The sequence below is a fragment of the Diabrotica undecimpunctata genome, chromosome 3 (genome assembly GCF_040954645.1).
Source record: "Diabrotica undecimpunctata isolate CICGRU chromosome 3, icDiaUnde3, whole genome shotgun sequence".
Classification (NCBI taxonomy): domain Eukaryota; kingdom Metazoa; phylum Arthropoda; class Insecta; order Coleoptera; family Chrysomelidae; genus Diabrotica; species Diabrotica undecimpunctata.
Genome location: NC_092805.1, coordinates 124,522,910 through 124,540,681, shown reverse-complemented (window position 1 = coordinate 124,540,681; position 17,772 = coordinate 124,522,910). Strand labels below are relative to the sequence as shown.

At 33.8% G+C, this 17,772-nt stretch overlaps 1 protein-coding gene across 3 annotated transcripts in view; it reads left to right on the top strand.

The window, feature by feature from the left end:
- LOC140437361 (regulator of G-protein signaling 11) overlaps positions 1–17,772 on the top strand; it is a 367,203-nt gene that overhangs the window by 178,058 nt on the left and 171,373 nt on the right. For all 3 annotated transcript variants that reach the window (XM_072526845.1, XM_072526846.1, XM_072526844.1), the window contains exons 6-8: positions 1,103–1,291; positions 6,006–6,194; positions 6,254–6,429. In XM_072526845.1, the coding sequence (XP_072382946.1) occupies positions 1,103–1,291; positions 6,006–6,194; positions 6,254–6,429 (554 nt within the window). The remainder of the gene's footprint in view (positions 1–1,102; positions 1,292–6,005; positions 6,195–6,253; positions 6,430–17,772) is intronic.

The following is a 17,772-nucleotide window of genomic DNA, read 5'->3' as shown; positions in this document are numbered from 1 at the left end:
TACTCCAGTGGTCAGAGGCGAAAATGTCACTAAACTTTAAAAAACCATACGAACAAGCTAAATTTTGCTAAGAATGTTAATTTTACCCAAAAAATATAAAAAGGTTACTACTACTACCTACAGGCTTCCCTGTAAAATCACCAACACCGTAAAGGAAAAAACGGAAAAAATTTAACAAGAATCTGTACGTCGTAGAAAAAAATATTTTAATTAAAAAATGTAGCTGAGATAATTTTGAACAAAAATGTTATGTATAAGCACTTTTTTGTAAAATAAACTCACTCATAAACAACTCTTGAAGCGACCCGCGATTTTAAATAATAACTATGCCCGCGAAATCAATTTTAAATAAAATTTGTATCAACTCAACGATAAAAATTCGATATCTTTTGATTAGAGTGTCATCTCGCCAAAAATCACAGAAGGCTGTATGCAATTTTTGCATTTTCCCGCAATTAAAGTCAGTTCCTATAAAAATGTTAAATAAATGAGATCATTAAAATTTATCACTTTTTTATTAACCGGTCTCTATGGAATTTTCATTTTGAAAGCTGAATAGCATTATACAAATTCGTCTTACCTAGAGAATTTTCAATTTGTTGCCAAACATAGTGCAATACTATTTTTGCGGCTATTAGATTTCTTATTGTTTTGAATATTTGTTTTCTTGGGTATTTGTGGTATAATAACATGTGTGTTTGTTACTCTTTTACGTATTTTCTCAGGAATATTGAGCAAATTTGTTTGTAAAGTATTTTAAACTAGTCTAGTATCTATCTCTATTAACTAATTTTGGTTGAACTTTTTCTATCACAGTATAACTGAGTCGGAGGACACTTGGGGTATGATCTGAGTTCATATCACATATCATATACCACTTTACTTCTAGAAAATAAGATGTAATGCCTCTAACCGTAAAAAAGACTATTTGATCTTCTTCTTCTAGTTTTATAACTATTATCGATCGCAGGATATCATGATGATTACCATATTCGGTATCGTTACCTTGGATTTTTCCAAGGTTTATGTCAAAACTATGAAAAATTACCGATTGTATTAACTTATTTATAGGTGTTCTAATTATGTGTCTTTTTTCTTGCAGAATCCCTACTATTGGCCTTGGCAAAATCGACCTCCTGACAACGTTGAATACGCCATCTATCTATCGAAAAGAACACTTAGAAACAAACAGAGGCATGGCCTGGAGGATTATGAGATCGAGGCTATGAGCAATCTAAAGAAAAATTTAGCGAACAAATGGGATTTTATTACGGGACAAGCTGAGGAACAGGTAAAGTTAAGCATTTTTCTTTTTAAGTAAAATAATAGTATATTACTTTATGAGGCGGAGAAGCTTGACTTTTCTTGACGCGCCCGATATTACTTGACGAGGGCAAGTTAAGAAAAGTCGCTTCTTTGCCGAATAAAGTATACTATTTTTTCTTCAAACGTAGCAATTTTCAACCAGAAATAGTACAATTCATACGCTATTTTTACTCGAAATTAACTGTGACAACTATCAAAGTCGTCTCGATGTTAGAAATTAAAATAATTAAGTCGTCGGTGGGATTTGCGTCTCCCTGGTTACAGTTGTTTGACAGTTGTTTGCAATTATTAAAGACAGCTTATTGTTGTTGCAACTGCAAACGCAAATTTAGTGCGAAAATGGAAAACCTAAACGAAATTGAGTCCGCGGCTAATGATGCAGTAGCACGTTTGGGGCCCTCCAAGTCCGGAATAAAGTATCGGTTAGCGTACAAGCACTTCCAAGAGTGGTGCGATACAAGAGGAGTACGGCAACTTACCGAAGACGTTTTACTGGCATATTTTAACATAATGGAAAATGAAAATAAATGGAAATCTTCTACAATGTGGTCACGATACTCTATGATAAAATCCGAGTTAGTTATTAGAAAAAATGTGGATATAAGCAAATTTTTAAAGTTACGTGCCTTTCTGAAAAAAACAAGCAAAGGATATACTGCAAAGAAGTCTAAAGTTTTCACTAAAGACGAGTTTGATAAATTTTTGTTTGAAGCGCCAGATAAGTTGTATTTAGGATTAAAGGTAAAAAAAATTATATTGCAAAGCATGTAGTATACTCTACTAAATTATAAAAATATTTCAGATTGTTTTGTTAATTGGGGTTACCGGCGCCTGTCGATGCGACGAAATGGTAAAAAATAAAGACTGTGGACATTGAGGATAAAAAAAATGTAATAATTATTAAAATCCCAGACAGCAAGACACGACAAATTAGATCTTTTACGATAATTGGTCAAAACTACATTAAACTGTATAAAAAGTATGCATTACTGCGGCCTGAAAATTTCACAGAAAACCGATTTTTTATCAAGTACCAAAATGGAAAGTGTTACCGAAGCGTCATGGGAATACATTCGATCAGCGCAGTAGCCCAAAAAGTAAGTTATTTAAATTTAAACAATGCAAGCGCATACACGGGTCACTCTTTACGACGAACTTCAGCAACACTTTTAATTGATGGAGGCGGAAATCTAGAATGCCTCAAACGACATGGGGGCTGGAAATCAAGCACGGTTGCCGACGTATATATAGAGGATTCAATAAGAAATAAGAACGATAATGCTCAAAAAATTTTAAACCCTCATGATTCGCCAACATCGGGAATGATTGCTGAAAGTTGTTCTTGGCCATCAGTATCATCAACAATTACCAATGCGTATCAAGAGTCGGGAACATTTTTGCACGCTTTCAATTTTAAAAATGAATCATTAACTAATTGTACTTTTAATATTACTATAAATAAAAATGATGTTTAATTGTTATTAATGACATTTGTATTGTTGCTTTGTGACATGTTTTATATTGTTGCCATCACAACATTTTTCCCTTCGCCGTAAAGAAATGGGAAAAAAAACTGCTGCCGGCGGAGACATCAAACTTTGACAGGATCAAGTTAGATAAGTAATGTCATCATTATTTGACGTTTGAAGAAAAAAAAACTGTTTTGTTGTATTGTTTTTAGATAGCGATCAAGGATTGAATATTTTCCATATATTATACCTGAGACATTCCTGTGGAAAATTGGTGTTTGCGAGCACCTCTTCATTAGACATTATAGTTCTATTACTAATAAGAGTAATTCTATTACTAATATTCACTAGTTCTTCTTCTCCAAATACCTTAATTCTTAAAACATTTGGTTCCTAAAAATTTTCTTCGTTAATGATTCTTACCCAATATTTATTGCCTTATAATAGTGCTAATTGAATCACTTTAATCTTAACTTTGCTAAACTGAAGATACACTCGCGATCATAAAATCCGGGTCATCTTGAAAATTTCAAATTTCTTAAATATTTTTGCCTCTGGTGCACTAATAATCTTTTTTTTTGGCTAATGTATTTTTTATTTGTCATCAATGTTTGTTTTGAAAGAAAAAAAAATGGTTTTTTATTGTTTTTATTGAAAAAAACAGAAAAGAAATCAAATTGTTGATAAAACAGACATACGAAAGAAAAAGGAAAATACAGAACGTGGTAAAGAATCAGTGAAATTTCAATGACCAATATCGTGTATTGCCTCCCCTTGCTCTAATAACCTCTTGCAGACGACGGGGCATACTCTCAATTTTTCTCCGGATTACATGTTGTGGTATGTTATTCCACTCTCTCACTAACAGATCCTTAAGCTCCTGTCCGTTGTTAGGAGGAGGTGTATGGGTTTGAATAGGTTTTTTCTAATCGTCCCAGAGATGTTCGATGGGATTCAGGTCCGGAGACCTAGCTGGCCAGGGTACCCTCGTAATTCCAACTTCGTCCAAGTATTACATACTGACACTGGCAACGTGCGGTCGCACGTTGTCCTGCATAAAAACGGCGTTTACTCCAAGCCCTGACATTTTTGCATAACATGTTCTTCCGGAATCTCCGTAATGTACCTTCGTGCAGTTAGGAACCCATTTTCTATGAAGGTAATTCTGTGTGGAAGTCGGAAGATATACCTCCCCAAGCCATGACCGAGCCTCCACCAAATGACATTCTTGGAGCAATGCAAGCTTGTGAAAATCGTTTACCGGTTCTCCTCGAAACTCTTACAAGTCCATCGGATCCAGTTAGGCAGAAACGGGATTCATCTGAGAATAACACTTTGCTACAATCGTTAATTCCTCAATGCGCGTATTGTCGAGCAAAAGCTAGTCGTGCAACTCGAGGCTCCCGGCGAAGTGGCGGTCCTCTAGCCATTACCCGAGAAGATAGTCAAGAAGAACGAAATCTTCTTCTGACTGTTGCAACACTAAAATTGCGATTTCGTACTACCTCTAGACGATTTTAATGCATAACCACAGTTGAGGTCCGGTTCCGTAAAGCCTGAAACACAAGGAATCGGTCATCTAGTGCCTCGGGCATTATTCTTCGTTCAGAGTCAGGTCGCCTGGTTAGCAAACTTGCCTTCTGAAAGAGTTGAAGCACTCGTTGAACCGTAGAAAGGCTTACGCCATCAGTTCTTGCGACTTGCCGTTGAGTGTGACCGTCTTCCACAAGTGCAACAATTTGTGCCGTTTCAACAACATTCAAAGGCATTTTTGTCAAAAAATAAACACTAATAATGGAACTAATAAACACTAATGGTGGCAATAATAAACGTTTGTCCGTTGCATTTGAACAGAAAGTCGAAGTACAAACGAGACATTTAAAGCAAGTGGAGTTACAGGTAGCGTTCATTTTGGGAAGTGTGCACTTTACCGCGAAATCGGCATTATTGGAATTCTTTGTTACAAAGGAAACCGCAACAATTCTCAGAAACATGCATTAGTTTGTATTTGTGTTATTATTATTTACGATACAGCTCGTTAAAAATGAAATATCGAGTTTGAAGGTGACCCGGATTTTATGATCGCGAGTGTATTATTAAATTTTAAAAGTTTGCACATTTCAATCGTTTACCTTCTTTTCGCAATTATTTTCTCCATGCCTTTGGTCTTTCCTCGCTTAGTGGTTACCCCTTCGTCTAGTCTACTCTTCGTATTCTTGTGGTGCCTTTTCGTTTCCGATATTGACCTACATCATGGCCATTTTGACTTTGCTTACAAATACTCAAAACAGGCTAGGGGTCTTTATAATAAATCAAATTCTAAGGTTATTCTTCTTGCACTTCTATCCTTATTGGACGTTTGCAATCACCAACAAAACCTTATTTACGACTTTCTAAATAATTCCAACGAGTTTTTTCGGTCCACTGTCTAAAATTTTTAAGACATGAACTACTTCTTCTACCTGGTTCCCCTTTTTCTTTTACTTTGCCTTGTACAATAAGTTTGAAGGATATGATAGTTTTCGTGTGACATTAATATACCGATGTAGGTATGACAATTTTTTTGGTTTGCTGTTAAAAGTAGTTGTTACTGTTGACGTATTCTTTGCAAGATATGTGTAAGATATTCGTAACATTCTCCGGTAGGACCACATTTCGAAAGCTCTTTTTTCTTGCTGGTGATCTCTGACAAGGTAGAAGCTTAGACGCTATATAAAAAAGTTAAAAACACTTCTTAGGTTATGTATTCAGGAAATTCGTGATCTTTTCATCTTTAGTACTCTAATTTCTGCTTTTTTTGTTGTGACCAACACTTTACGTCTCTTTTCCGATTCTGCAAAGACATTTCTAATTTTTCACTCCGCTATTTACATTATTAAAGATATTTATAGCTCCCAACTTCTTTAATTAGTTAATTTTTTACAAATAGCTGAGTATAATGTATTCATATTAACTTTTAAATTTTGAAATTACATAATTTACTTTTGAAAACGATAGTTTTTATTATTCGTTTTTATCTTTTTATGTATTGTTTCGTTTAAAATGTATTCCCATTTTTATTTACATACTTTGTTTTCTTTTTATTCATAATTACGTAATATTCCTTTCTAAAGCTCTAAAATTCCGTAAAGCTTCATTTTCAATTAGCTTAGGTATTGTTGTTTGAGTAACTCTGCATTAAAAGATCTAATAAAATATAATATTTTTTAGGTGAAGTTATCTAAGGGTTTGAAGAAAGCAGACAAACTAGTAAGCGATTCTCAGGAACGTGCGTATTGGAGAGTACATCGACCACCACCAGGAATGGTCAGTTCTTTGGAGCCGTGTCCAGTTCCTACAAGAAGTTGGAATGGGGGTACTAGAACTAGAAAAAAAACTATTGAAGATTGTAGGCGAGAGGTAATTTTACCTAACAAGGCCAGTAATTTACTAAAAATCTAAAAAAAATCTTTTGACAGGTGGAGCTGCTTAAAAAGAGCTTATCAAAAACAAGAGTCAAAGTTTCTCAAGCGTTAGAGAGCATGGTCCAACACGTGGAAATATACATGGAATATGACCCACTTATCACTCCAACTCAACCATCTAATCCATGGGTTAGCGAAGATTTGACGTATTGGCAGCTCAACAGTCCTCTGTAAGTGATATTTTTTTCTGAATTGCATTTTCGAATGGTAGACTCTCTAACTTGAGGAATTCATGTTAAAAATCAACGAAAAATTAATATTTTTTACCGGTGTTTTATTAAAAAAATATTTAATGTTGGATCTTATATCGTTTCTTTCGAAATTTACTATTTTCCAGCAGTCTCTAGGTTTATTATTGGAATTAATAATAAAATCACAGTAAGCTGACTTTTTAGCATTTTGTAAGTGGCAATTATATTCAATTTTTTGTTGTTTATATACTTTGAACAAATCGAGATCCTTAGTGGCATCTGCGATGTATTTAATAAGAGAAAGATTAGATCCGTAAGACCTTAATTCATTATTAAACCATTGCTCGGGTGTTTTTTTAGCAGTTTATCGTACTTTTTTTAGTGGAAAATTCTTTAATATTAAATTGTTATAAGTTTTGGTAAGAAATACTGTCAAAAAATCAATCAGGATCAAAATTAATATCATAGAAAAAGTCCATCTTTGTACTAGTTAGTGTACGTTTAAGCTCCTGTAAACCAGAAGAATAATAAACTGTTGAAATGTTTGATTAGTGCCAACAACTTTATGCTCTTAGTCAATCAATAAAAATTTAGCTCGATGGTCAGAAAAACAAGGTTCAAATACGCTCACTTTGTAGATATTTTCAGAAAAATTTGTCATAATGTTATCGATGCAACTACTGAACTGGGATGTGATTCTAGTATAATCGTTTAAAGTTACTTTTAAACCAAAAGATATTCATAGATTTTGAATACCAAAAGAAGGGTTATATTTAATTTTAAAATTTATATTAAAATTACCAAGTATGATCAGTTTTTCTGCTTTACTAAGTAAGGACGTTATGCCATTCTCAAAATTCACCAAAAACAAGTCAAAATCACCCTTACCCAATCTATATATAGTTAAAATATTGGTTTTTATTAAAAATACATAAATTGCACAAAACTCTGTACTTTGCTCTACATTATATTTGCTCTACATTATATTTATTATAAGGATTTTTACAGCTGTCGCCGCCTTCCTTCTTTTAGCCACATCTCCAGTCCTTTCTGTTCTGCCATTCTCCATCTCTAAGATCTCGTCTTTCCATGGCCTCGTCCACTTCATCCCTTTATGATCTTCGGGGTCTACCTATTTTCCTCCTTCCTATTGGACTCCAATCCGAAATCTTTGCTATCCACCTTGCATGATCTGTTCTTCTCACATGTCCATACCAAATTAAACGTTTTTTTTTTCGATGTAGCTGAGTATGTCTTGTTCTACTGCCATTCTTCGTTTTATCTCCTCATTTCTGATGCGATCCATTTTTGTCACTCTGCAGCTCCTTCTCATGAACTCCATTTCAGTTGCTGTGATTTTGGACCTGTTTCGTTTATTTATTACCCAATTCTCTGCTCCATATTATCATTATACTGCGTACCAAGGTGTTATAAATTCTCTTCTTTGTATTTCTGATAATCTGTCATCCCACAGTACCCCGTTCATTTGTTTAATACATGTTCTTGTCTGTGCTAATCTGCTGGTTATCTCTTGCTCGGTGGTTCCATTTTTTGAGAGTATGAATCCTAAATATTTGAATTTGTCAGTGCCGGTAATTTCCCTATTATCATCCATTTTCAAGTTTCTCACTGGTTCTTGCTCTGTTGTTAAATATTCGGTTTCTTCTAGATTTATTTCCAGTTCATTTTTTGTGTATTCCTTTTCTAATTTTCGGAGCATATAGCACAGATATTCTTCATCTTGAGCCGTTACCACTTGGTCATCTGCAAAGCTTAATGTGTACAAGAAGTTGTCCCGGATTGGTATTCCCATCCCTTCACCTTTCCTTTTCCATGGTTTTAATATTTGTTCGAGGAATATCTTGAACAGTGTCGAACAGTAGAGTATTTATTGCCGGTTTTAACTCTTACCTTGTTGTAGGTTGTAAAGGTTTTTTACGGCTTCTGTTAACCTCTGAGTTATTCCGATTTCCTTCATCGTGTTCCATAGTTGTTTTCTGGGGACCGTGTCATATGCCTTTTTTAAATCTATGAATGCCATGTGTACTGGTCTATTTTTTGCCATTTTTTTTCAATTAATTGTTCTTCCTGCCGTGAACCCCGCCTGATCTTCTTCGATTTTATTTGAGATAGATTTTTTCAGTTTTTCTTTCAGTATTTTTCCATATAACCTGCCCATACATGCAATCACACTGATGTCTCTGTAGTTCCCGCATTTCTTCTTATCTCCCTTTTTATGTATCGAGGTTATATATGCTTTGGACAATTCATCTGGTATTTCGTTAAGGTTTATAGCGTTACCGAACATTTCGTGTATAATTCTGTGTAGTTTGTCTGTTCCGTACTTAATTAGTTCATTAGCGATTCCTCCTGGTTCCCCTGATTTTTTATTCTTTAAAGTCTTTATGGCATTCTTTACCTCGATTAATGTTATCTCAATCTGTTCTTCATTCTGATTTTGTTGTTGTTCCTGTTCTGTGTCTGTCTCTATCAAATCTGGGCGGTTTTCTGTGAGTAGTTCTTTATAGTAATCTTCCCACTCTTTATATGTATTGTATTTGCACCTTTTCGTTGTTATTCTTCCTTAAAGATTTCAGTATTTTCCAGGATTCCGAATTCCTTGTTCCTCCTTTTTCACACAAGATTTTCTTTTACATAAATAGCACTCCACCTTGTTTCTTTTTTACGCTACAAATGAAATTAACTAATGAAAAGCGGGAGTATTATATAAATTTTGACCTGCAAGACACATTTATTATATCCACTTTATTTGTAATACACTGCAAATTTACATGAAACGTGCTTACCGTACCTTGCCCAATTAGTTTAGTTCGATAAAAATTTTAACACGTTTCTAGGTTTCTTCCTCCGTCTTCTTTATATGCTGAAAATTTCTTTTAAGTTAAATTTTAAAGTTAAATCTCCTAACTGCAGCTTCTGTGGGCCAAATATTAGGTCTGTAGACTTCGTCAATTTTATCGAAAGAGAAAGATACCTTACATGTAGAGTATTTGTCAGTTCTACGCCGTTCCACGCAGCAAAAGTAATATCGGGTACCATCTCACCCAAGAATTTTAGAAGATCATCGGTTTTCATATCAACACCTATGCGGGACACATGTACATGACCTTGTTTAGTAAAGGTGGCCTTATCCTCAAAAATAATTCATTTTAAAAAATTTGGATTGAAGAAGAACGTCGTTTCTTGCAATGTTTCACAAAAATCTACTCTAAACGGTAGATCGTCTGGACGATCTCTTGTACTTGTCTGTAATGATAAGGATGTAGCTGCTGCTCTTTAAGTATCCGCCAAGCACTTAAATAGGACATATTTGTTTGTCTTTCCATATTCCTTACGCTAACTGTTGGATTAGGTCAAAATAATATTTTCTTTATTAATTATTGTTCTTGTTGTCTTTGGTCTACCAAAAAAATTTTTTTATTTGGCCTCACATTCCCAGTTTTTCGACAAGGTCGTTCAAAGGCTCTAAATGTTTTTTTACTTGGTAAGTGCTTTCTAGGAAACTTTTTTGCATAACGCGTAAAAGCTGCACTAGAGTTTCCCAAATACACGCACCCTCCTTTTACACAATATGTTATGACAAAACGTCGTAACGACAGTTTGCCGTACATTCCACTAGTCCAATAAAGTCCAACAAAGGACGATCACAACTAACTGTGGTAAAATAAGTTTGTTAAGTTGTACTTACTTTATTTTGCAATTAAAGTATACACGTAGATTAGGGATCCCAAATTAAGTTACAAACTCGAATATATTTATTTAAATAGAAAAAAAAACTATTATTTTCTGGGATGTGGCCAAAGTCTTCAAAGCTACCATTTTCTTCTTTAACATGTAGCTTCTCAATAAGCAAAAGGCACCATTCGGTGTTTCTTTGACCTTTAATATAACTTATTATATTTATTTATTTTTATTAGAAATAATTTCATCATCATCATCATATAACGTGGGTCCTACGGCGATTGCCGCTTCCCGCATTTCAGCCTCCATCTTTTCCTATCTCTAAAATCTCCCTCTTCTAAGCCTCTAGATTGCATTGTTGTTATAATTTCATTTCTCCAGAAATTTGGTGGTCTTCCCCTTTTCCTTCTTTCTTGCGGAACATACATTAAGGCTTTCTTTGGCCACCGCTCCTCCTCCATTCTCATCACGTGACCATACCATTATAATTGCCTTCCTTGTATTCTATCTGATAGAGTATCTCTAATTACTGTACGGTTTCGTATTTCCTCATTCCTGATTCTTTCCATTCTCGATACTCGACATGACCTTCTAAGATAATCCATTTCCACAACGTCTACTTTATCTCGTTCATTCTTTGTCATCGTCCAACATTCGGCACCATATGTGGTAATTGGTTCTACAATTGCTCTGCATACGCGAAGTTTGGTATGCATCTTTATTTTATTAGACCACAGTAATGAATTCAGTATTCGTATGCATTTTTTCCCTTGGGTTATTCGGTTTTGTATATCTATCTTAACTCTGCCATCTGCTGATATGATGCTTCCTAGATATTTATACTGGTTGCAGCCTTTTATGACTGCGTTTTCAAACCTCAGATCTGTGGTATTTCCTCCAATTTTTAAATATTCTGTTTTGCTTATGTTTACAGTAAGCCCTCATTTGGCATATTCCTCAAATAATTTTCGGTTCACATAATTTATAACTTCCTCATCGGTTGCGACCACCACCTGATCATCTGCAAACAACAATGTATACAGAGTTTCTTGTCCCACTTTGATGGCCATAAATCTACATTTATTTCTCCAATTCCTCAATGCTTCTTGGACGTATATTTTAAAGAGTGTCGGTGACAAACAGCATCCTTGCTTTAGGCCTTTAGTGACTTTAAATTCATTTGAGGTTCTGGTTCCAATTTTTACACAACTAACTGCATTTTTGTACAATTTATATATCGCTCGGATATACATCGTATCCAATCCGGACCTTTCGAGGACCTCAAACATTTTCTTTAACGGGACACTATCATATGCTTTCTCAAGGTCTATAAATACCAAATCTCTCTACTTCTTTCGACACGCTTTTCAATTATTTGTCGTAGGATAAATATATTATCAAGGCAGGATCTCCCGGCACGAAAGCCGCTTTGTTCTTCAATATCTTTTATCTGTCTTTCAACCCTCTTCTTTAATATTCTGCCGTACAACCGGCCCACAGAGCTCGTCACACTAATACCTCTATAATTGGAACAGTCTCTTTTATTCCATCTCTTATATATGGATATATATATATATATATATATATATATATATATATATAAGATTTATTCCAATCTTTAGGAATTTCCTGGTCTCCACACATACATTTATTGAAAAGGTCTACTATTAATTCTAAAAGTGCAGTCGGCCCATATTTAACCAACTCTATGGGAATGTCTCTAGGCCCTGCGGCTTTTCCGTTTTTAACCTCTTTTAAGGTTTCCGTCAATTCAGATAATGTTATTATAGGGATTTCCTGTCTTTAGTCTCTGTTGTCTATTAATTCCCTTATCTTTTCCCATCTGTACTCTACTCTATCCTCTTTCAGCAGTTTCGTATAATATTCTTCCCATTCATTTAACTTTATGAGAAAAATGTTGTCTTCATTTTTCTCATTTTTCCTAAACTGCTTTAATGTTTTCCAAGCTTGTGCCACTTTTGTTCCACCCATAAATCTGTCCAAGGATCTGACCAGGAATTTCCTGGTCTCCACACATACATTTATTGAAAAGGTCTACTATTAATTCTAAAAGTGCAGTCGGCCCATATTTAACCAACTCTATGGGAATGTCTCTAGGCCCTGCGGCTTTTCCGTTTTTAACCTCTTTTAAGGTTTCCGTCAATTCAGATAATGTTATTATAGGGATTTCCTGTCTTTAGTCTCTGTTGTCTATTAATTCCCTTATCTTTTCCCATCTGTACTCTACTCTATCCTCTTTCAGCAGTTTCGTATAATATTCTTCCCATTCATTTAACTTTATGAGAAAAATGTTGTCTTCATTTTTCTCATTTTTCCTAAACTGCTTTAATGTTTTCCAAGCTTGTGCCACTTTTGTTCCACCCATAAATCTGTCCAGTTCATCACACTCATCACAGAAATAATTTCACAAATTGTAATTACTTATATTTTTGACATTTGCCATGGTTAGCTCCCAACATGCGAAGAAAATGCGAAGAAAATGTCGGTGAAATGCAATTTTGATTCCGCAATTCCATGGGTACACGTGAAGCACTTTTCACCTTACAAGTCCTACTTCAGAGATGATGCCGCGATGTCAGTTGTGATGTCTATATTTGTTTTATTGACTACGCCAAGGCATTTGACAGTTGTCAGCACCAGAAGATATTCGCCGCCCTACAAAGAGTAAGATTGGATGAGAGGGACATTCGGATCATCACGAATTTATACTGGAACCAGCGTGCTCAAGTCAAGGTAGAAGACCAGCTGACCGACCAAGTGAAGATCATGTGAGGAGTAAGGCAAGGCTGTGTGCTCTCTCCGACTCTTTTCAATATATACTCTAAGGAAATTTTTACTGAAGCCCTTACGGACCTAGAGATGAGAATCCGAGTGAACGGTGAATACATCAATAATATTCGCTACGCCGATGACACTGTGTTACTAGCAACTAGCCTAAATGCCTTACTAGACCGAGTGAAAACTGTGAGCGTAACATACGGACTAGACCTTAATATTAAGAAAACTAAAGTCATGGTAAGTCATGGTTGTCAGCCGTGCAAATTTAGATCCCGGTGCACTAATGGCAGCTTACGAAGAGATCCAGACAGTCGACAGATTCACTTACCTCTTGCCGATAGATACTTGCCGGGTTTGGGGTTTTCCTGATTTTAACAAGGCTATTACTTTAGATTTCTTCCATGATTTTGGAATTTCGCAGGTTTTGCAGCACGTGTTATAAAATTGCAAGACCCAGTTTTTTGCTCCTTGGCCTAGATGCTTTATTTGTTTACAGATATCATCCACACCTGCAGCTTTCCCATTTTTTAACCTGTTCCTAATCGAGCAAAATCGTAAAAAATGTGTAACTTTTTGTTTTCTTCAATGCCCTTTAACTTGGTAACGGATGGCGTTACAAAAATTATTTACAAAACAAACCCCAATTATTTTTCATTTTTTACCTATTCTAGGGACGGTGTTATTATTATTTTTTTAATACGCTGTATATTGGATATTTTTTATCTGTAATTGTTATTACAAATCTAAAATAATAACGTAAAGTTCGTGTAACGTTTGGTTCAGGTCTAGTGTTAGGGTTTTTAGGTCATATCAATTAGGTTAGTGACCACTTACGTAGCGGGGACTGACGGCTTCACGTGCCTTTCGAAGTATGGGAGTTGCTTAGTTAAATTATAAATTAAAAAAAATTTGTGTCAGTACCAAGAATCGAATCCTGACCCTTCAGCTTGGTAAGCCAGTGCCATAGCAATTGAGATACTGTTTAAAATATTAGTATTGTTAAAAAGTTGTAAGATAATTAGGAAACTATTTCTAATTTTTTACTAGTGTATTCCTCAAGTTAGATATTGCACATTTTTAGTAAAGTAAAAATCTGGAAATATTGCATCGACTTCCAGAGTGAAAATATATTTAAAAATGTACTATGCCAATTTTTTGAATTTATTCTTTTTAGAATGTATTTTTGAGCTTGCATCATTTTAGACCCATAGAAATATATATAAACAATAAGAAGATTAAATATTATAGTAAACAAATAATTAAAAAATATTAATAAATTAATAGAAACAATGTTATATACATGTAAATAAAAATAACATTTTTTAAACATGTACAGGGTTTCTCACAAATTATGATTTACTAAAACATTCGTTAAATAATAGTTTTTCCAAAAACTTATTTATTAAACTAATAAATATCTTTTGTCTGTATCTGTATTTGTATACAAATATCCAGCATTTTACTTTTTTTGTGGAGATTTTGAAGTGGTATATACACTGTCTTTGTTATGGGCCATTTCCATGGTGAAGGTTCTGTCCTAACTATTCTGACGTTACATACAACTGGTTCAGCATATCATGCATCATTATTGATGTTTATTTTTTGCTTTTTGCTTATAATATAAATTCTGTACGATTTAAAGATCTTCGCAGAACTGCTGAAGATGCTTAAAGATAAATTAATCAAACATATTACCCACATTTTCAAAAATATGTCATCATCATCATCATCAATTAGCCCGGATCTGTCCATTGTTAAAAATAGGCCTCCCCTAGATATTTCCATCTGTTTCTGTTCTGATCCTCTGCTATCGAATTCGTCACAATTCTTTTGATATCGTCAGTCCATCGCGTTGGAAGTCTTCACCAACGAGCCATCTCCTTATGCATTTTGGAAAATCATTAACAGGAGACTATATAAACTAATAAAAACATAACTGAACTGAGCGTAGTTTTGTTTTAGGGAAGCAGTAGGTACAAGTATTGTTCCAATTCTCTACCCAAGTATTGTTCCAACTACGCAGAGTTGTTAATACAGACATTAATGCATATTTTATAGGTTATAGTTTCGACTGCGTTAGTCATAAAAACCAGATCCAGAGCTTCGAATTATTATATTATTATGTCTGTATTGGAATCAGTATAATGTGGAATTGTCAGAAACTATGGAGGTTAGAATAAAAAAATTAGAATCTCACACTGATAGAGTGTCAGTCAGTCTTACAGATTCTGGGAGGGCTAGGAGGGGGGCAAAAATCTGACATATTTGAGAAAACCATTTAATACATAGATATATATCATTCAAAATTGCATCTTTTGATTCAAGAACCCTGATACCAGAAACAAAATATATGGAAATGGAAAGAGAACTGAATAAGATCAATTGGACTATAGTTGGAGTCACAACAGTGAGAAGGAAAGGAGACAGTCTAACCATTTTAAAATCCAGTCACATTTTCTATCATTTTGGAGAGAACGATCGAAATAAAGGTATTGGATTCTTCACTAATAAAAAATTTGCTAAGAATTATCATATCAGTAAAAGCAGTCTCCACAAGAGTTATACTAGCAAAATTACAACTGAACTTCCGTTACTCCATAAAGTTTATTTAATTTTATGCAACAACAGCAGGTTACACCAAGAAAGAAATAGAATAGTTTTATAAGGACTTGCACAAAGCCGTTACAGAACATTTCACGATAATGTGTGGTGGTTTTTATACCTTTGGCTAACGTCCAAGAATTTGTATTAATATACTGAATGCAAAAGAGAGTTTCTTATGTTCCTTTGATGTATCCAGATTTGTTTTTGGTATATTTGTTTTTAAAAGATATTTCGAAACATATTTTGGTTGTGAAATTTCATAATATTGGTGATGTAATCGTTGTATTCCCTACAGACTCCACCATAGACAAATAATACAAATGATGCTATAGAGAAACCTGATGCAAAGCAGTCCCTTCATCTCGTTCTAATAAGCCGGGTTTATTTGTAATATATGTATATGGATTCCACGAAAGATATTTTACAACTATGGATAGATTTTCTCCAGTATTTCTCACCTTTATCTTGATTATTTTATTCGTAATATATCCTAAAGTGGTCTATTATAGTTTCAATACTCATTTCAAGTGATACTTTTTTTTCTCTTTTAGATATATTTATATTCACTCTGTTCTATAAAACCTACCTGTTTATTTCATCAAAATGTTAAATATGGACTATGATTTTTGGGTAAATTTTTGAATATATGAATAAAATACCATTTAAACAATTAGGTAAATATAAAAAAGAAGTGTATGGTAATTCTAATGTAAATTTAAGCATACATTTCAATTAAAACTCAATTCAATTCATAAAATTATTTTTCATTAAAAAAGTATTAAGTAAATTAGATAGTATAACCGGTGGGCGAATATATTTCCTTCATTTTATCAGCTTTAAAGTTTTAAATAAATAAAACTTTTCCATGATTTTGTCAGTTCCGTTCTATGTATAAACCACAAACAAATAAAACTTGGAGATATCGATATTGGAATTCAGCGAAGAAATCTAGAGACCAAGAGTAAATATTTAACACAGTGACACTTCTACTTTAGTTTAGGCAATAAGTGACAACCTATTTTTCAAATAAAACACTGTCAATATCTCAGTTTTGGTCGAACTTATATCTATATGTTTCTTTCACAAAAAATAAAGCCTTTTTATTCAAAAAAACATCTCCGAGAAATGAAAAATATCAACTTGTGTGTGATGTACTAGAACTTCCGATACATGTATTCTAAATCATATATCACCATCTTGTTTTAAATTACCTAAACATAAATTTTAAATTGTAAAAAGCACATAATCCCCGCATATCCTAAGAACATCGACATTAACAATATTATACAGTGTGGCCCACTTATGTTGTAAGCATTCCTGTATCATTTGAAATTATTCAATGTCGTGAAAAAATTTAGTTTATTTAAGTTTTATGGGGTAGTATTTATTACGATACTTTTTGGTATAACATATTTATTATTCATTAGCGACTTTTTTAACAAAGTATTGGATTTAGGGTTCGTTCAAATTACTATGACCAAAATTTCATAAAAACGTATTTATTTATAACTAAGCTAGAAAAACTTACAAACTTATATAGAAAAATATAAACAAATCAATACCCTGTATCAAGAATTATCCAACTATTAAATACTTTAAAAAATAATAATGTAATAAAAGATTTACTTCTGGTAAACTTAAACAGTTTATTTATTTTATCAACAGAATATTTTATCATCATCAGCCCATAGTCGTCCACTGCTGAACATAGGCCTCCTCGAAAAACCTTCATTCAGATCTATTTTGCGCTGCTGCAATCCAGTTGGTACAAATCCTCTTTATGTCGTCAGTCCATCTTGTGATCTGATCTTTTTTTTTAACTCAGTTCTGCATTCGTCATTGAACCAGTGGTTTTTTCTAAATCTTTTTGCTCTTGGTATGTTCTTCGAAGTAGCTTCCTTTATAGTGTTTGTCATTTTCAAGAACTTTTGTTATGTTACTCACAGTAGTACTATCTTGTTTGGCGTAGGTTTCTTGTATATCCTTTTGATAGTCCTGCTTTACCTCAAATTTTCGCAGCTTTTCAAAGTTAAATTTACGTTGCACTTTCTTTTTCCGTTTATGCTTTTTAATTATTGCTTCTCTCATATTAATTCTAACCAAAAAATGATCTGAGTCTACGTCAGCCCCTCTGCACGTTTTCACATTTGTAATTAAATTCAACTAAACTAAATTAGTCATCATTTTTGTCTTTTGGTAGTTAATATTTAGACCTAC